Source organism: Pygocentrus nattereri, chromosome 20 (assembly GCF_015220715.1).
Source record: "Pygocentrus nattereri isolate fPygNat1 chromosome 20, fPygNat1.pri, whole genome shotgun sequence".
Taxonomy (NCBI): Eukaryota; Metazoa; Chordata; class Actinopteri; order Characiformes; family Serrasalmidae; genus Pygocentrus; species Pygocentrus nattereri.
In genome coordinates, this window is record NC_051230.1 from 8,907,696 (window position 1) to 8,926,685 (window position 18,990).

Below are 18,990 nucleotides of genomic sequence, written 5' to 3' on the forward strand. Positions count from 1 at the left end.
TGAGTAGTATTTCCAAGCCGAGCTACAACAATGGCATTTCAACAGACCTCACTTCAGACCTACTACCATCACAAATTCAGTTCCCTATATTAGTGTTCTATTTAGTGATCCAGATTTTCATCCAGATCCAGAGATTAGGGGGCCTTTTCGGACATGGCATAGACTTTGAAACAAGCATGCTTGTTTGCTCATGGGCTCTGGTAAATTAGACATTGAATAACAGATTTTTCAGTACTAAAGTGATTTAGTACCATAAAATTATTAAATGCAGATGTTGGCATGCATCACATTACTAAGCTTTTCTGAGGTGTGTGAACATGTTAGAACTGACAAAGAGCAGAGGTTCTGGACACGACAAAGGTTTCGACAAACTGTAAGTACAATGTATGTGTTTTTAATTCAATACTTGCAAAAATGAACAAATAAAATGAAATTCAATCATCTTATTTTTAGCTAGTGAGCCATTAACGTGGCTACTTAATGCTTTTTTTAGCCTTTTTATGGTGTTCCCATCATATATTCAGAAGATGTAACTGTGTCAAGCAATTCGTCACAATAACAATATCCTATCGTTACTTTGCCCACCTTTAGTACCTTCTACAGTGTCAGATGGGGATTTGTGACCATGCACAATTGCTGAAAATTGAGCCCTCGCTCTCACAGGTTATATTAACGGGAGCTGCTTGGTTCCCACAGGCTGCTGCATTGTGTCTCTCTAAAAGGTTAACCTCTATCTCTCAGCACCCTGTTTCAACGAGGAGTGGTGCAGTTAGAGCTGGGCTTATTCGTTTAGAGCAAAGGAAACGCAGAAGTGAGCAGTTCGGCACAATTACCAGCTTTGTTCAGGTCCTGCTCAGCCGTCCTGCGTTTATCCTCCCATGTGGCCTACAGGCCCATCTATCAACTTTCAGCTCTGACTGTGACTCCACACTGCGCTCTCAATGGACCTCTGTGTGCAAACAGAATAGATCCCAGGCCCTCCTCCCTCTTTTCTTTCTTTTTTTCCTTCTTTCTCTCCCTCTCTCTTGTTCTCTCTCTCTCGTTCGCCCGCTCTTGCTCCATTTGCCCTCTTTTCCCGCTGTCTTTCTCTCAATTCAGTTCAGTTTCATATTTGACATGGCTAATTTAACTATGTATTGTTAAAGCAATTTCTGCTCAATCTCTCTCTCTCTCTCTCTCTCTCTCTCTCTCTCTGTCTCTCTCTCTGTCTCTCTCTGTCTCTCTCTCTGTCTCTCTCTCTCTGTCTCTCTCTCTCCCCCTCAATTTTTCTTTTTAATTTCTCATTCTTTTTCTGTCTGTCTCCTTTTTCACTCTTCCTCTTTCTTTGTCTCCTCTCACTCCCTTTGTATCTTCCCTTCTTTTTTCTTCTCTCTCTCTCTCTTTATATACCTCTCTTTGTCCCTTCTCTCCTTAACCTTCTTTATCTTTTTTCTCCTTTACTCTCTTTTTTCTCTCTCTTTCTCTAAACCCTATCTCTCTGATTCTTACATTTCCTTCCGCTTTCATCAGCTTCTCTCTCTCTCGCGCTCTCTCTGTCTTTTTTCCTTTTATCTTTCTTTCTCCTTCTTTCATTCTCTCCCTGATTTTCTTCCTCGATCTTCTATCTCTGCTTTCTCTTTTCTCTTGCTCTTTTTCCTGTCCCCTCCCTTTTGCTTTCTCTTTCTCCCCTTTCTCTTTTTTCCTCTCTCAGTCTCTCTCCCTCACTCTCCTGTCTTTCTCTTTCTTCTCCCCCTTTTTCTCTTCCTCAATCTCATCTTCTTTCTCTCACTTTCTTTTTCTCTCTCCTCGATCTTTCTCCCTCCTCCCTCTCTCTTTGACGTTGTCCATCTTATCTTTCTTACATCCACTCCTTTTCTCTTTCTCTCTTCTCTCTATTACTCCCTTGCCTTTTTCTTTTGCTCTCTTTTTCTCTGTCTGTCTAACATCACTTGTTCTCTTGCCCTGTCTGTTCTCTATTTTCCTTTCTTTCTTCCTCTTCTCTCTCCATTTTCCTCTCTCACTCTGATCCCTCCCTCTTTTCTCTTTGTCTCCCTTTTTCTCTTGCTCTCTCTTGCTCTCTTTCTTTCTAACTCCTCTATCTCTTATTCTCTCCCATTTTATCCTTTTCTCATTTCTTCCCCAACCTTCCTCTCGCTTTATTCCTTCCCCACTCTTTCTATTTCTCCTTTTTCTATCTCACTTTTTTACTCTCTATTCTCTTTATCTCTATTTTGCTCTCTCTCCCTCACTTCTTTCTTTCTTTCTTTCCTTCCTCACCTTTCTCTCTTTCTTTTGTCTCTCTCTCTCTCTCTCTCTCTCTCTCTCTCTCTCTCCCTATCTCCACACATACAAAGCGTGACATGCGCAATTCCCAGTAGTGCAGCAGATGTGATGCCACAGAGAGAGGGCGGTTGAGTCTCTCTCTGTTCTCCTTACAGTGAGAGAGAGAGAGAGAGAGAGAGAGAGAGAGAGGAGAGAGAGAGTGAGAGGGAGGGAGGGAGAAAGAGAGCGAGAGGAGGTGGAGTTTCAAACACATCAGGTGCTGAGAGACGGAGAGAGGACTGACTAGACTGCTGGATATTCAACAGCACCACAGCAGAGAGCATGAATGACCATCGGAGCGTCCACAGAGGCTGCAGCAGGCTTAATTGGACAAGCAGAAGAGTCAGAGAAGGTCCATCTATGCATGGGATCATGTGATGAGTGTCCATGTCTGTGAGCTTCACCCTCAGCAGCCTCCCTCATCCATCAGTCTATCCAGCTGGGAGAAAATGTCCAGTCTTTGAGGTACTGAAGTCTTTCTCCTGTTCACTTTGAATGAGAGCAGATAGCCAAGAGTCCGGTCACATGACTGTTACTGTTTGTGGCACTTTCTAGTGGAAGGTTTGTTGGAGGAATGAATCAGACTTTCAGTTTAGATAAGAGCCATGTAGGTCATAGGCTGAGAAGCAGGCTAAATTAAACACAAACAGTGGAAGTGATATTAGAGCAATGCATGGAACGGAAGGGCATTTCACAGTAAAGCACATGTCTCTTTCTCAGTTTAGCAGATTAGGTCTGTATAGTTTTAAAAATAAAAGTGCAAAAAAGGGTCAGTAGAAGCGATGCAATAGAACAACATGGTTCTTTATTCAACCACGCATGTAAAAGAGATGTGAGCGTGAGTATGAAACCTTTTTAACCATAGCTGTAAAGTCCAACTTCTACCTTAATAATATGAAGTAGATCTCAACGGAAAAATATATGTATCGTTCAAAGACAACAAGTATCTCCAAAATGGCAATGGTAACAGGAGAAGACATAAACAATCTTTACCTACAACAGCAGTTAATGTAAGAAGGTTTTATTCCAAGTGTTTCTGGAGCATTTCGTTTGGTCCATTCATCGTGAAATTCTCACACTGTTTAAAGAACATCTGCCATGTTCAAATGATGTAGAAAAATAAAGATTGGCAAAAATGGAGATGCACAGATACATGTTTTTCTATGGACAGAGTTGTTTTTAGTTGTTTTTCAGGTTTTGACATAGTTTGACAATAGCCTTTACATTATAAGTGAATATCATGATGAATGTACCATAAGACTTAACGCAAAATGACTCTGAAAAAATTCTGGTTCCATTGACTTACAGTAAAAGTAATGTATGTGTTTTCCTTCTCCTGTAAAGTTACCATTTTGGAGATACGAGGTTTTGTTCCGACAACAGCGATGTATGTATGTATATACGTACACACACACACATATACACATCGCTGCTGTCAGAACAAAACCTTATATCTCCAAAATGGTTTACAGGAGAAGGAAAACACATACTTTACTTTCAATGTAAGTCAATGGAACCAGACTTTTCTCCAAAGCATTTTTGGCCATTTATTTTGGTCCATTTGTCCTGAAATTTCTACATAATGTAAAGGGCCTCAGATATTTTCAAATTATGTCAAAATCTGAAAAACAGCAAATATGGAGATATGAGATTTTGTCCCAACAGCAGAGATATGTATACACACACACACACACACACACACACACACACACACACACACACACACACACACACACACACACGTATATATATATATATATGTGTGTGTGTTTGTGTATAAGACACATTTTCAAAATGTATTTATTTGTGTAGTTTGTGTTTATTTGCTGAGAAAAGTCTTAATATTTGAATAAACAAAATTTATAGAATATTAATGAATTATTATATTATTATATGTATTATATGTAGTTTAAAAGTAGCTCCTGGTTTGACCAATCAGTGCTTCAGTAAATTGTGCTCATAATGTAATTGATGATATTAACGAGTCTCTGTGGTGGCTGTGAAGGTGTCAAGGAAAAATATGGACCCAAGAAATTCTTGTTACTTTTTATTGTTTTTATGTTTATTTGAATTATGAATATGACTTTATTCTAATGTATATTGTGATAAACTCACTGCTGAGGTAAAATGTTTAAAAATTTGCTTCGATGCCTAAAACTTTCACACAGTACTGTACATACACATATAGTGCAAAATGTGCCTTCATGTGACTACATTCTGTATATAATTTTTATAACTTGATATATAATTATTCATTTTATGTATTAAATTATAGAGGTCAACCAGATATGAATCAATAAACATGAGTTTGATTATGATGCAAATAAGATAAGATAATATGCATCACTGTCATTTTCCTCATGACTGACCTTGTGTCACTTTCCATCTCCAGCGTATATTTAATGTTAATAATGATGATAGAAAAAATGAACAATGATAGAACATTTCACTTTTTCACTACCAAAACTAGCATAACACTGCAGAAGCTTTAGGAAACATTTTGGTTGTGACAATTTTAGCTAATTTTGAGTGATTTGGAGCAAACTGTTGCTTTTTCTTTATCATTAGCAACAAATAATCCCGTTATTTTCTCTTTTATGTTCTCATGTTGCAATAAGGCTTGTATTAACCTAAAGTAAGTAGTTTAAAACTCTAATTTTGATGAACTTAACACATTTTCACAGTAGTTAAAAATCTGTTTTGGGGGTTCTTCGGTTCAGCCTAGAATTTTTAAAAATCACATTAGGCACTAAAAACATTTTAAGGATAATTTGAATTAAGCCATTTTATTTCATAATGTTATTAAAAATATCAATAATAATGATGAGTTTTCATTCTGCCGGCAGAATGGTCACTAGGAGGCCTGCACAAAGGGGTTAATGTATTGTACTGTTAACCTGACATTCATCGTTCAATAGGCTTTAAGGCAGGTTACGTCTGTAGATTACACCACATCATTTTACAGTATTGAGCACTACAAGATAGCAAGATTTCGGGCAAAACTGAAAAATGTAGAGTAAAAATTGATTTAGGGTCAGTTTCCTAGCCAGGGATTAAGCCTAGTCCTGGACAGTACTGCATTCTGAAAGTAGAATCTCTATATAGTTCAGGATTAGGCTTAATCAAGAAACTGAAACTTAAGGTTTCAGTTTACAAGATACTGGATTAAGATTGGAAAAAGTTAGTCTTGGTATTCAGGAAAGTAAACCAGTTCTCAATTAACTCTCAGTTAGAGTTGTTATTTCAGGAAAATACTGTTTCACATAGATGTGAAAGTATCTATTTAAAAGCATTGAGTTAACCTTAATGCTCACTAGTTCCTCATAGAGCTGTACACTCTCGGAAATAAAGGTACTAATCTGTCACTGAGGCAGTTCCCCTCTTGCCACTGGGGTGGTGCCCTCAAGGGTCTCAGTACCTTTAGTCAGGGAACATAACTGTCCCATAATTGAAATGATATTTTCTAAGTTGTACTGACTCCACACAAGGTCTGGTCTCCAGACTTTGCATTTTACTGTTCTGTTTTAAAACATTAGATTGTGAAAGAGTACAAATACAGACTTTTCACCTGGAAAAAAACTCATTTAAGATACAAATTGACCTCAAAACAACTGTAGTACCTTTGAGGGAACATTTACATTGTTTACACTTTGATGAATGAAAAATGTACCTTTAATTCTAATAGTGTAGTGGAAGTGAGCTTCCTAGCACATACCAGTCCTATCAGCATCTATCAGCTTCAAACTGAAGTCTGTTAGACTTTATTCTTCACTTTTTTGGGATCCCTTAGGTGTAAAATAAAATGCTAAAGCTTCAAAGTGAAAAGTGTGAGAACAGCAAAGTTCAGGATCTGAAACAACAGAATGGAATGAAATTAAGCTCTAAACTAAAGTTGAAAGACTAAAATGCAATGGAAGTAAAATATGGTAAAGCAGTCCTTAATGGCTAAAACATAACCAGTCTGTCAGACCACCAAAATAGTACTTAAGTCAATTATGCGCATAGATTCTACACCAATTAATTCTATCATGTTCAAGTATCAGAAGTGAGTTAATTGAAAGACAGTACTGTGCTGCAATGTTTATTTTTGTGGAAACACTGTGCACCTTTGAATCAAGTCAATTAAATGCTTTGATTTTTATCAGTGTGGATGCATTTGGGATCATTTGGCAGAACAACAGAGGAGGGCCATGCCTGCACCTATAGTAGTATCCAATAAATAGTAGGCAAAGTCTGCATACAGTCTGCCATGGCTGTGACAGCACAGCTACCATAAAACTATAAACACAAATATAAGTAAAGAAAAGTTTAATATGGGAGTCATAGCAATAGTAAGGACATAAAAAACATTAAATTGACTCTTGATGTGAGACGACACCCATAACAGTAACATGACTCATGAGTTAATGTGTTACTGGATGATAAATCATAAAGAAATTGTATTGCAGGTATGATGTGTTTTATGTGCAGGCAAAATGGTCATTAATTACAAATGATTCGCTTTTCAGAATCAGAAAAAAACAAAGCACATTTAACAGAAAATTACACAGAAGCCTCAACATCTGCATATCTCATCAACTTTTTGGTAATTAGTCCACTCGTTGCCTTTATCACAGCTTCTGTTCTTTTCAGGAATCCAGTTTTCAGTTTTGCAAAGAAATCTGCAGGGATATTTTTCCACACCTGCAAAGTTCAGTCGTAGAAGTTGGTTGCATTTTCTACTTCTCACAATCCAAATAATCCAAAACACTTTCAGTGATGCTGAGGTCTGGGGTGCTCTGTCCATTCTTCTTAGAGCACCAACAGCTTCTCTGTTTGATTTAAAGATGTTCTTTTTTGTTTATTTCCTTTTCTCAGTAGGAGCTTCTTCACAGCTACACATCCTTTCATACTCATAGTGAGTTGAGTTGTCTTCTCACAGAAGAAGGATGGACAGAAACTTGTGCATTGTTTCTGATTCTGAGCTTGATTTTCTCCTCTCTCACAAAGATGAAAGCTTTAAGTGCTGTTTGTCCCCTATGGGGACAGTTTTAGTGTCCACCAGGTCTTGCAGGTGGTTGTTAGGAGGTTCATTTTCTCTGTAGCTTTTAATCATTTAGTCTCCAGTTTTGGAAACTGCTGTTTTTTCACTTTCCTCTTAGTTATGCAAGTGGATGTCTAATATCTAATCTGCTCAGAAAAATCTCCTTAAAATGAATAACTGTTACTAAAAGACTGTTTAGAGAGGAAATTCAATAAATGAATGGCGGCAAAATGTGTTTTTCAGATTTACCACTTTTTTGCCATTTAAAGGTGAGCAACCACCTCATGTGTGAAAAATTACCACCATCTAATGCCTGCATGGTTAATCATTGGTCTCCGAGGATCCACAGCTTGTCTCGTAAATGCTTCTCAGGTGAGAGGAATGGCTAATGAAGCAGGAGCTGGAAAAAGTAATGCACTGAATTTGCTAGATTCAAATGTCTACGTTATTTCCACATGAGTAAGATAAATTACATCAACACCTTAACTGTCAAAAATAAGTAACTCAAAACCTACTTACTCAATAACTTACTTCCTGGTGATTATGGACTCAGTGCACAGTGATGGGGACATCGATGTTAATCTACTCACAAAGCAAAATAGGCCCAAATTCACTCTGAGCTAAGGAGGCCTAACATGGGTTGCCAGTACATTGATGTAAATGGATGGCCACAGTTTTCGATTTGAAAATGAACTTTGTGTTGCCATGTAAGCAACAATGCTGTTGTTGTCCGCGAAGGCAGGGGTAGGTTGCAGCCCAGAAAAAACAATAAGCGCCTTCAGGCCTTGGGGGTTTGGTTACTGTGGCTAATAGTCCACTCTGGCCTCGTCGAAATGGCCTTTTTTTGTTCTTTGTCAGCCTTTTGGTACTAATGTAAGTCCACCTCAGCATGTGCTGTTACTGCAGTGTACAACACTGGCAGGTATCTGAAACGCCATTCAGTCGATATCTGATTTCAGTGTGTGGGGGTGAGGCAGGTGGTCAGATCTTAACAGGATCACTTTCTATCTGAATGCATAATTTATCCAGTGAGCAGGTGACACAGTTTGGGGTCACTGAGTTTCATGGTGCAGTCTCGCAGTAACGGGCGCCCACTCTGAGAACAGGAGGCCATCATTCTCTACTGTGAGTATATTGGATCTTATCACCTCCTTCAGTTCTCAGGTTTATTAGATTAAGAACCATTTTTGGTTCTTTAAAGCAAAGGTTGTCAAACTGGTCCCCTAGACGGTCCACATTTTTGCTCCAACTGAATTCGCAGCACATGAAGCTGTGAACCAGCTTGGGAACCACTGCCTTAAAGAACCTTTCAATAAGTGTTTCTTTACCCTTTTTGTGAAAAGAAAGATCCCATAAATTGGTTTAGAACCTTTACCTCGCAATTTTTTATGGAAATATTAACTGTTACTTTTACTTTTTACAAGTGAAGAATGGAAGCCGTCTATGACTGTTGGCATTTAAGAAGTTAATTCTCTGGCTTTTGGGAGCTTATACTGAAAGAAGAACTCATCTACACTGATAAAGGGTCTGGCAACCCATGATAGGGAACCTGTTCATTTCACAAGATTGTCTTTCCTTTGGATCCTTTTACTTTATCTGGTTTCGTTATTGTATTATCTCTGTGTGACAATGAATCAGTTCTTGTTCCTTGTAAAGTGGTATTATCAGTTCGACTTGTTCTATCTCAGTACACAGTAATACAATAGGTAAAGCATAGTGTGGCCTGAATACGCTCGGAATGAAACAATGTCAGAAAACGAGTGGAACATTGTGTTCTATAAACAATCTAGAACACTGCAGAATATACTAGAATTCACAATCTGGAATATAGAATCTTCTAAGGTGTGCTTTATCAACAGTTTGGCCTGTGGTAGACACTGGGTTTGATTAACCCCCTGCAGTTTGGGTCTCCCAGGAGGATGATGATTGAATGAGCAGCACGAAACGTTCCTTAAATAATTGGACACAGGAGGGGAATGATGACGAACACTGGAACCGGAAACTTACGAAGAAAAGACACTACAATGGAACTGAGTAACTAAAGCCGTAATGATTAAGGATGGGCCAATCGATATTGAAGTACTAATACTTCCAATCCTGATATATTTCTCTAAGGATTGTTTATAAGTAGTAAAGCGAATCTATAATTTTACAGGAAGAAGTGTACCATTGATGCTGGAAAAGTAAAAAAAGCTGTTGTAAACAGTTGTAGCAATTTATGTATTTTTATATATAACACTTCTGGACATAATGAGTTTTTGAAAAGGATAACAGCTGATGTATAAAGGAAACCACATTTTTAAAAAATGTGTAAAGTCATGTGAAGAAGTTCATGCACACCATTAAATGATTGCATACACTCGCTGGCCACTTTATTAGGTATAGTTACCTAGCTAGTAAAAGGTTGGACCCCCTTTTGCCTTCAGAACTGCCTTAATTCTTCGTGGCAGACTTTCAACAAGGTGTTGGAAACGTTCCTCAGAGATTTTGGTTGGTTATTTGAGTTCCTGTTGTCTTTCTATCATCTGGAACCAGTCTGCCCATTCTCCTCTGACCTCTCACATCAACAAGGCATTTTCGTCCACACAACTGCCGCTCACTGGATATTTCCTCTTTTTCGGACCGTTCTCTGTAAACCCTAGAGATGGTTGTGCGTGAAAATCCCAGTAGATCAGCAGTTTCTGAAATACTCAGACCAGCCTGTCTGGCACCAACAACCACGCCACGTTCAAAGTCACTTAAATCACCTTGTTGTCTTGACCACCTCTACATGCCTAAATGCATTGAGTTGTGCCCATGTGATTGGCTGATTAGCTATTTGTGTTAACAAGCAACTGAACAGGTACCTAATAAAGTGGCGGGTGAGGGTATGTGGACATATAAATATTTGATCAGCTAAACGGTGTATATAGATAAATGTTATATGATAGAACAAAGGAAATTTCAGTTTGCAGTCATTCACTTAAAAATAAATTAAGTGAGATGTCTGTTTTGACAGAAAAAACAAGGTAGTTTAATACTGTAGGTGTTTTCTATAGCTGTCTACCAGTCTCTGGCATCTACTATGAGAAATTATTGCCCATTTTGTCATGCAGAATTATTTCAACTGCATTTTTTAAATCTCACCAAATCATTTAATTGGATTCAGATATTTGACTAGTTGTAACACAGAGCGAGGAGGCGGATGCACGCGCTGAGATAAACGACTTTTATTGAGGGGCTGTGATCATGACAGTCCAAGTTCAAATGGCCTCTACAAAGAGACCGCGGGACAGACATGACAAAATAAACACAGACTGAAGTACAAGACAGAGGCTGGAATAACAAAACATCCAACAAACACACATCAAACAAAGACCAGCGAAAACAAAGGGCAAACACAGGGCTTAAATACGACACCCGGAAGACGAGGGACAGGTCAAAACAATCAGGGGCGGAGTCACAAAACAAGGGGGCAGGACTAGGGATATTGAAACAAAGAAGCACGTGGACTATCAAAAGGTAAACAAAAAGCGCATGGGGGAGTGGGAGGAGCCAAGCGTGACACTAGTCCATTGAACAACCCTTCATTTCTTCCTTCCAAGCTATTTCTTGGAGGAGTTACTCGTATGTTTGGGATCATTATCCTAGTGGAAGGTCCACTTTTTCAGCTTCAACATTTTGGGAGGTGGCCTCACATTCTCCTCAAGCACCTTCTGGTGTGAAAGAAAATTCATAGTTAATTCTCTGACTGCAAGTTGGTCAGGCCCTGAAGCAGCAAAGCAGCCCCAAGCCATAACATTGCCATCACCACACTTGAGATAAAGTTCTATTGATCAATATTTGCTATAGGTTTTCACCAAACATGGCTTCTGGTACTGTGGCTAAACCACTGTATCTTTGACTCACCTGTCCATAGCACATTGTTCCAGAAGTCCTGGTCCTTGCCTAGATATTAATTAGCAAACTTTAGTCATGCCCTGATGTTCTTTTTACACAGCAAAAGCTTCCTCCTGGCGCACCTCCCATAAATTTTATATTTGTGTGGTCTCATTCTAATGGTAGATGCTTTAAATCTTCTCTGCTTGTGGATGATTATCTGGACAGTGGAAGTACTAATTTCTAAAATTTTGGAAACACTTCTCAAACCCCCATCCCAGACTACTAGTCATCTACAGCCTCAGACAAGATATCTGTGGCTTAAATAAGACACGTTCCTCTAAGATGTTCTCTAACAGTGTTCTAATCATTAGCACCTGACCGGATGCACCTAATTTCAATTTGACACATTTGAAGAAGTGATGTATATAAATATAGGGGTGTACTTACTTTTTCCTCATTAGGAGGCTGCATTTCTGTTTATTCAGGTCTATAAAGGATGTCAAAAATGTAACATTTTAGGTGTAACTTAAGTTATTTCACCTTCATCTAGCAACATTGTTTAAATGAAGACCAGATATCTGTATCTGTGCAAATTTGAGGTACTTACTTCATTACATGACTGTATACATATTATATATACATACATATACATTATTATTATTATTATTATTATTATCATTCATACATTCCTCACACACTGACACAAAGGCTCAGAAAGACACAAGACAGAACAAAAGCCCTATAATCTTTTTTCACTTACATTTTTGCAATTATTTATTTATTTTTTTAAGATTTTGAAAATGCCAGGTGCCCTTAACATTGTGTGAATGCTTCATACCAAATAGAAATGGTCGAAAATGAAATCTTTTTACATTGTCTTACAGGGTTCATGTTTTTTATTTCTACAGTGCAGTATTTTTTTTTTTTCCTGTGAAGTTTTCTGGAGATACAAGATTTTCTTCCAACAGTGTTGGTTCAAAGCTTTTTCATCAGAACAAAGAAATCAGGAGATTAGTGTTGGTATTACTTTTAAAGATCTTCTAGCCTGAGCTTTTCAGCTTGGGATCGTGCCTTTGCTGTTCACGCTCCCAAACTTGGGAACACTTTTCTCCTGGACATTGGATTCTCAGACTGTCCATGGTTTTTAAGGAGAATTCCCTTTCAAAGTCTGCTGTAATTTCTATTTTGACTGAACGGGATATTTTCACCAGCGCTCTGTACAGCTTGTCCAGCATCTCACGAGTGGCTACAAGAGAATGGGTTTATGTGTCGGTCAAGTACTGACCATGTTTGCATATCATGTTATCAGGTCAGGTGTGTATTAAGCAGAGGTGGGTAGTTTGTAGTTCCATTTATTCAGTTACATGTACTCAACTGCGCTTAATTTTGATGAATTCATACGTTCTTGAGTGTTTTTAAATAATAGTACTTTTACTTCTCCTCACATGTATTTGTTCATTTCATTATCTTCTGTTGATTCAGCATCTACATTGATTTGTGATTGGTCACTGATCTTTGAGCTTTTTCATTTTATTTTAGACCAAAAGGATCTAGAAAGAGAAGATGACTCTTAGTAAGAGTCAGTTCCGGAGGTTTATGGATGGGAGATAAGCCTGTACTAGAGGAGTCCGGGGATTGTTCCCCTTATGAGAAAAAGCTTTTAATGGCCCGAAAGATTCTATTAATCATGAACATTTAGAGCAGCAACAGCCAGAATATATATCAAACTGGCACACGGTAGATCCAACTCTGTGTAGTTTGTATTAAGCACAGAGCCAGTATGACTTAAAGACTATATCCATCCACTTACAGCAGGCACAGATCAAGCACAGGTACTGAAGTTGAGCAATGCTATCTCCTCACCCTTAGATAAGCAGCAAGGTCCCCAAGTACACAGATTGTAGATGTGATTTTGCTCTGTAGGCATGTTTAATAAGCTAGGTGACAGAATTTTATTATCATAGTAACAAATATTTTCTCAGTAAATTCAAATAAATTCTGTGTTAATTTTAAATGAGATCTTAAGCAAATCTTTTCTTGATCACTAACTTGCTCCAGATCTGCTCTTTCAGCTTTGTTGGTCTCCTTCAGCTTCTTTATCTCCCTCCCTACCTGTGTTTAGTAATTTATTATTTTTATTAAAAAGATTAACAAGGACTCAATGAAACAGATTTACAAGGACTGAAGGAAATACTGAGAGATCAATCATTTCAGTTTTAACTAATACAAATCTTCTTATCAGACTGTCTTTCAACAGAGTTGCTGCCTTTTTTTAGGAATAGAGGGATAACAAATTGTGTTATGATCAACATTGTGTGAGCTTTTCACTTACATTAACTTACACTAAACAACAATATGTGGAAAATACTGGTGTCACAGTTATTTCTAGCTCTGTCACTCCTTTGTACCCTTACTCTTACTGTAAAGAGAAGTTTCTTCAGCGGTTGCTGACTTAATTTACTTTGCAGAGTGGGTAAATCCAGAGACCCTTCCTTAGGCTTGATATGATTGGCTTACAGCTTACAAGTTCTGATATGATTGGCTTCCAACTTACAAAGTCTGATATGTTTGGCTTACAGCTTACAAGGTCTTAAATGATTGGCTTACAACTTACAAGGTCTGAAATGATTGGCTTACAGTTTACAAAGTCTGATATGATTGGCTTACAGTTTACAAGGTCTGATATGATTGGCTTACAGTTTACAAGGTCTGTTATGATTTACCAATCCGAGGGTTCCACTTTTCATATTACATTAGTAAATCTATGATAGCACAACAGAGGCAATGCCTCCCAAGATCGCGCTCTACTATCACAGTATACTGTGAACTTGGAGACTCAGTGGCACAGTATAATAATAATCAGTGACAATTACTTCTAGATGATTTGATCTAGTAATGTATGGTTATTTGGGACAGGCTAGCCTAGCGACTCCCAGGGTTCCTGTACTGAAAGATACTGGATGTAATAAGAAACTTCAGTGCAGTTCTATAAGTAACTCAGGACACTCTTTAAAAAGGTGATTCTTCAAGCGTTCTTTAGTAAACAAAATGGTTTTATATAGAACCATGAACACCCAAAGAACCATTTGCATGATTAAAGGGTTGATAGAGAATGTGCTGCAGATGCTTTTTGAATAGGGTTCTATATACTACCAAAAAGGGCTCCACTATTTCGCAAGCCAATGAACCCTTTTTGGCACTATATAGAACCTGTTTTGCTAAGACTGTACTTAAGCAGTTCTTGGAGTTGCTACTTTTGTAATTCTTCTCTACCCACTTCTGACATAGCAGGATGTGATGATGCCAGTAGCCCTGGTTCATCACCGACGGATTCTAGAGACATTTAAATTATATACAATGTTATACTTACCTGCTCCTTAGGGATTTCCAGGGGGACTGGCGGCGAAGCCAGCTCCTTCTCTTGTAGTAGGCGAAGGGCCCTCGGCCTACTAAAGGAGGGGGGGGGGGGTTACAGTTCCTGAAATGCCCAAGGGGTGGAGACATATTAAAATTGATGGACATATAATTAATTATTCTTAGTAGATAAGTGCACTAAAACAATATGACATGTCTGTATCTTTTGTTACTGCAGTAGTGTGTGTATGTCATGTTTGTGTTTTTAGGTAACCCTTGCCGGTAGTAATGGTACGGCCCAGCTTAATTGGGGGTGGGGCTACCGGTTTAAGAGGGCTTCCTTTTTGAGGAAAGGGAGTTGGTTGGTTGGTCGGTCTTGATGTGAGTCTGTGTTCCTGTGTTTGGCCTAGATACCTTCGTGGCTAGACCTGCTGGCTGCTGATAGCCAGTCTCAGTTCAGGAAGTGCTGCATATAAGTCTTTACGGACTTGAGTACTTTTTATATGTTTGTTCTCTTTTTATACAGTTTTTTCTTGTTTTTGCTCTAAATGTTGGTGGTTTGCTCATGTATGCTGGAACCCACGATTAAATAAACCTGGGAATTGGAACTCATAAGGCTGTGTTCGACTCACTCTCTGTGGTGAACCCGTCTCCAGAATCTCCCACCCGTCCCCTCATGCTCACACAGGAATAATCAGTAATACCAAAAGACAACAACAAAGCTCTTCAAGACAACCCTGAGCATAACTGTAATTTAGTTTCACTGTTATCCCACAGGTGGTGAGGCTTGACTATTGTCTGTTTTTCTTGCAGGTATGATGGTTGGGAAGCAGGGGAAGCAGTGGAGGTCAGTGTGTAAGGGTCTGATTCTGGGGACCCTCCTGACCAGCTGCATGATTTTGCTTTACTGCCTGTCTGCTCCAGAGGTGCAGTTCAGCCTGCCAGAGTGAGTCTCACCGTAACATTCATGTCAACAGACTGTACTGACTCATTTTTTTTGCCTCATTCCTAAAGACAAATGCACTTTGGGTGAAAAAACATTGTTTCTGATCTCTGATTTCAAATTTGTTGAATGTTCAATGTGTCAATAAATGAATGTTTAAATACATCAATAAATGAACATTGCAACATGTTTTGGAAGAAGACGAAGGTTAAACCTCGGAAGTTATAGTCATCAGCAGAAATAACAAAAACATGTTTGAAATTGACGTTAATGATTTCATAGCTTATTACACGATGAGGCTCTTGGTACGTTTCAGAGCTGTGGTCTCCCTATAAAGACATGAAGATTCTCATATCATCTAGTCAAGGCCTGTTAGCTTTTCCACAAAGAGATTGTGCCTTTGCGATGTACACTCTAAAACCCGGGAATGCTCTTCCCTTGCCATCACTGACTCTGTGCATGTTTTCAAAGGGGAATTCCACAGATTTTTCTAAATGTATGTATATGTCAGTTATTAAGACATAAGCAAAGTCAATCGGCGTGATTTGATGTGAAATACGCCATTCATGACAAAACTTACTGAGTCATAATTTTTTCAGTGATGGTGATGGGAGCCAGAGATCTGAAGCCACAAAAAGCATCCTAGCATAAAATTATTATGTGGAATGGTTACAGATGCGCTGCCTGGTGCCTGAGACATTGTTTGATGATAGTTACGACAAAGATAAGAAGGCTTTGGGCATTACATGTACTTTAAAATACATGCTGGGTGGAGAGGTACATGCAAGGCTAGGTAAGGCAACATACTGTAAATAAAAATTTTACCACATAGCATATTGTACCCTTATCCGCATTGCATATAAAAACTCAGAAGATGCTCAGAGGAAACTGGTGGAAATTTTAATTTCTGTATTTGTTATATTTTATTGTTGTCATATGCCTTATATTTATTATGGCCATTATTGGTATACAAACTCCTTTATTTTAAAAAAGTGAGGGAAACTTGGTTAGCCATAATTTGGGCTTTTAAAGTACAACCACAGTAATAAATCTAAAGATTTGTTTTGGTTTTATGGGTTGTAGTGTTCTCTTCTGCATGTGATTTCTTATTTGTATTTGTCATTTCCCTTCCAGTGTTCCTGTGCCTTACTCATGCTCCCATCACCCAGCTCCTGCCCACCCTGTAGCTGCTTCCAACAGTGTACATGGACAAGAGCAACGTTGCACCCCAAAGGTGGACATCATGTTCTTAAAAACCCACAAAACAGCCAGCAGCACCATCCTCAACATCCTGTTCCGGTTCGGGGAGAAGCAGCGCCTGAAGTTCGCCTTCCCCAGCAGCCGGAACGACTTCTTCTACCCTTCGCCTTTCCACCGCTCACAGGTGAAGGACTACAGGCCCGGGGTGTGCTTCAACATCATGTGCAATCATATGCGCTTGAACGAGGCCGAAGTGGCCAAGGTGCTTCCAGCTGACACTAGCTATATCACCATCCTTCGAGATCCAGCAGAGCTTTTTGAGTCATCTTTCCATTATTTTGGCCGGCTGGTGCCCCTCACATGGAAAATCTCTGGGGACGACAAGCTTGGAGAGTTTCTGAGAGAGCCTGAGGTTTATTACGACCCTGACGGCTTCAACTCCTTCTACCTCAAGAACTTGCTGTTCTTTGACTTTGGGCAGGATAATAATTTACCAGCGGATGACCCCAGGGTGGAAGAGGGCATCCAGGCCATCGCCCAGCGCTTTGAGCTTGTCATGCTGGTGGAGCACTTTGAGGAATCGCTAATCCTGCTCAAGGATGCCCTCTGCTGGGACATGGAGGACCTGCTGTTCTTCAAGCTAAATGCTCGGAAGGGCTCCACTGTCTCCAAACTGACCCCAGAGCTCAGAGCTAAAGCATTAGAATGGAACTCTGTTGACTGGAAGCTTTACCAGTACTTCAACACCACTTTCTGGCAGAAAGTTGAAGCATATGGCCTGGAGCGCATGGCGAAGGACGTTGCTGAGCTGCAGCGCAGAAATGCAGAAATGGCCACCATCTGCATCGAGGATGGCCATGCTGTGGACGCCGGGAGCATTCATGAGACTGCGATGCAGCCATGGCAACCCATAGGTGAAAAGTCCATTATGGGATACAATCTGAAAAAGAATGTGGACAATGCTCATAGGAAACTGTGCAGAAAGATGCTGACCCCAGAGCTGCAGTACTTGATGGACTTAGGGGTCAACCTGTGGATAACGAAATTGTGGGGCCACGTGAGGGACATCCTTCACTGGTAGACAAAGCAGGGTCACACTGCTCGGCCACTGACCTTTACTGTAAACTCTAAAGATGACCACTGATCTCTGTGAAACAAACTGAAGCGTAACATACGTAGCACACAGACTTTGTCAATGTCCAGCAGATTTTAATGTCATTTCAGTCCATCACTTTTTGATTTCATGAAGCCACATCACAGCAGTGGGCAGGATTGTGAACTGGTGCTTGAGTCAATCAGGAAAACCAAATCAATGACACTCATTACATGACCTCATGTTCCTATCTGATGTCTGTATGATGTTTTTCTTGCCTTCTTTTTTGCACGCTGCCAATACCATATCAGTAATGTTGACTCTTTGACTCTTATTGGCTGAAATGAAATCAGGGGTGGGGGGGTGGGGTGCACAGTACCAAGCATCCCTGTTTTATTTGTTGTATCAGCAGTCACTGATAATATGATAACACGTTCTGTCTAAAGAGCAAAGAGCAACGCTGCACTGAAGCACAAGTGCAGCTCAGCTCTGAGTAGAGGGAATGAATAACGAGTCCATTGTTTTAAACGAGGCAAATACCAAATGTGAGATTATAATAATAAAGCAATAAAATATAATAAAAAAAAAACTAACATACATGCTGTTTACCGAGTCTGTCAGTGTATCACTTCTTTTCATACAAACTCTACCCTATTTGTTATGTTATTTGAATGTTATTTTCATAGGTCTGTAGATCCTCTGGTTGCATGAAAAAAACCTGTTCCATTTACAGTAGTGTGCAAAATTCAGAGACCACCCTTCACTTGTTAAATTTGAAGTCAGAACAGCAATCAGGCACCATCTTTATATAATATAATTTTTAAGATAAGATAATCCTTTATTAGCCCCACAACGGGAAGATTCACAGTGCTACAGCAGCCAAGGGAGCGCAAGACACTCAAGAAAAGAAGCAAGAAGAACAGAATTAATTAACCATGTTAAATTATTTAACATGGGTACAGTTTATTACGATATAGACAATATATATATAACACTAAAGACTAACAATATGAACTACATTATTCACAAAATGAACAATATAAGCATTATAAATAGAAAACCAAAAAAATCTGTACACTATGGGAATTTTTTGCACGTGTTGCATGTAGAATATTGCACATGGAATATTGCATATGAGTATGGTGATGAATTAACAATATAAACATTTCACACTGTAAGGATATTTTATGTGTATTGCACATGGAGTCCTGCACA

The 18,990-nt window shown here is 39.1% G+C and overlaps 1 protein-coding gene across 1 annotated transcript; it reads left to right on the top strand.

The window, feature by feature from the left end:
• The first annotated feature begins 2,413 nt into the window (after positions 1-2,413).
• gal3st1a (galactose-3-O-sulfotransferase 1a) lies at positions 2,414-18,130 on the top strand. The gene is made up of 3 exons (XM_017705009.2): positions 2,414-2,766; positions 15,353-15,485; positions 16,617-18,130. The coding sequence occupies exons 2-3, from the start codon at positions 15,355-15,357 to the stop codon at positions 17,761-17,763; spliced, it is 1,278 nt and encodes a 425-aa protein (XP_017560498.1). The 5' UTR covers positions 2,414-2,766; positions 15,353-15,354; the 3' UTR covers positions 17,764-18,130.
• Positions 18,131-18,990: the final 860 nt, after the last annotated feature.

What these genes read in the sequence shown, in the direction of transcription:
- gal3st1a (XM_017705009.2), top strand. Translation starts at nt 15,355, where the DNA reads ATGATGGTTGGGAAGCAGGGGAAGCAGTGGAGGTCAGTGTGTAAGGGT. An exon ending in GTGCAGTTCAGCCTGCCAGA is followed by an intron (nt 15,486 to 16,616) that starts GTGAGTCTCACC and finishes TTTCCCTTCCAG; the next exon opens with TGTTCCTGTGCCTTACTCAT.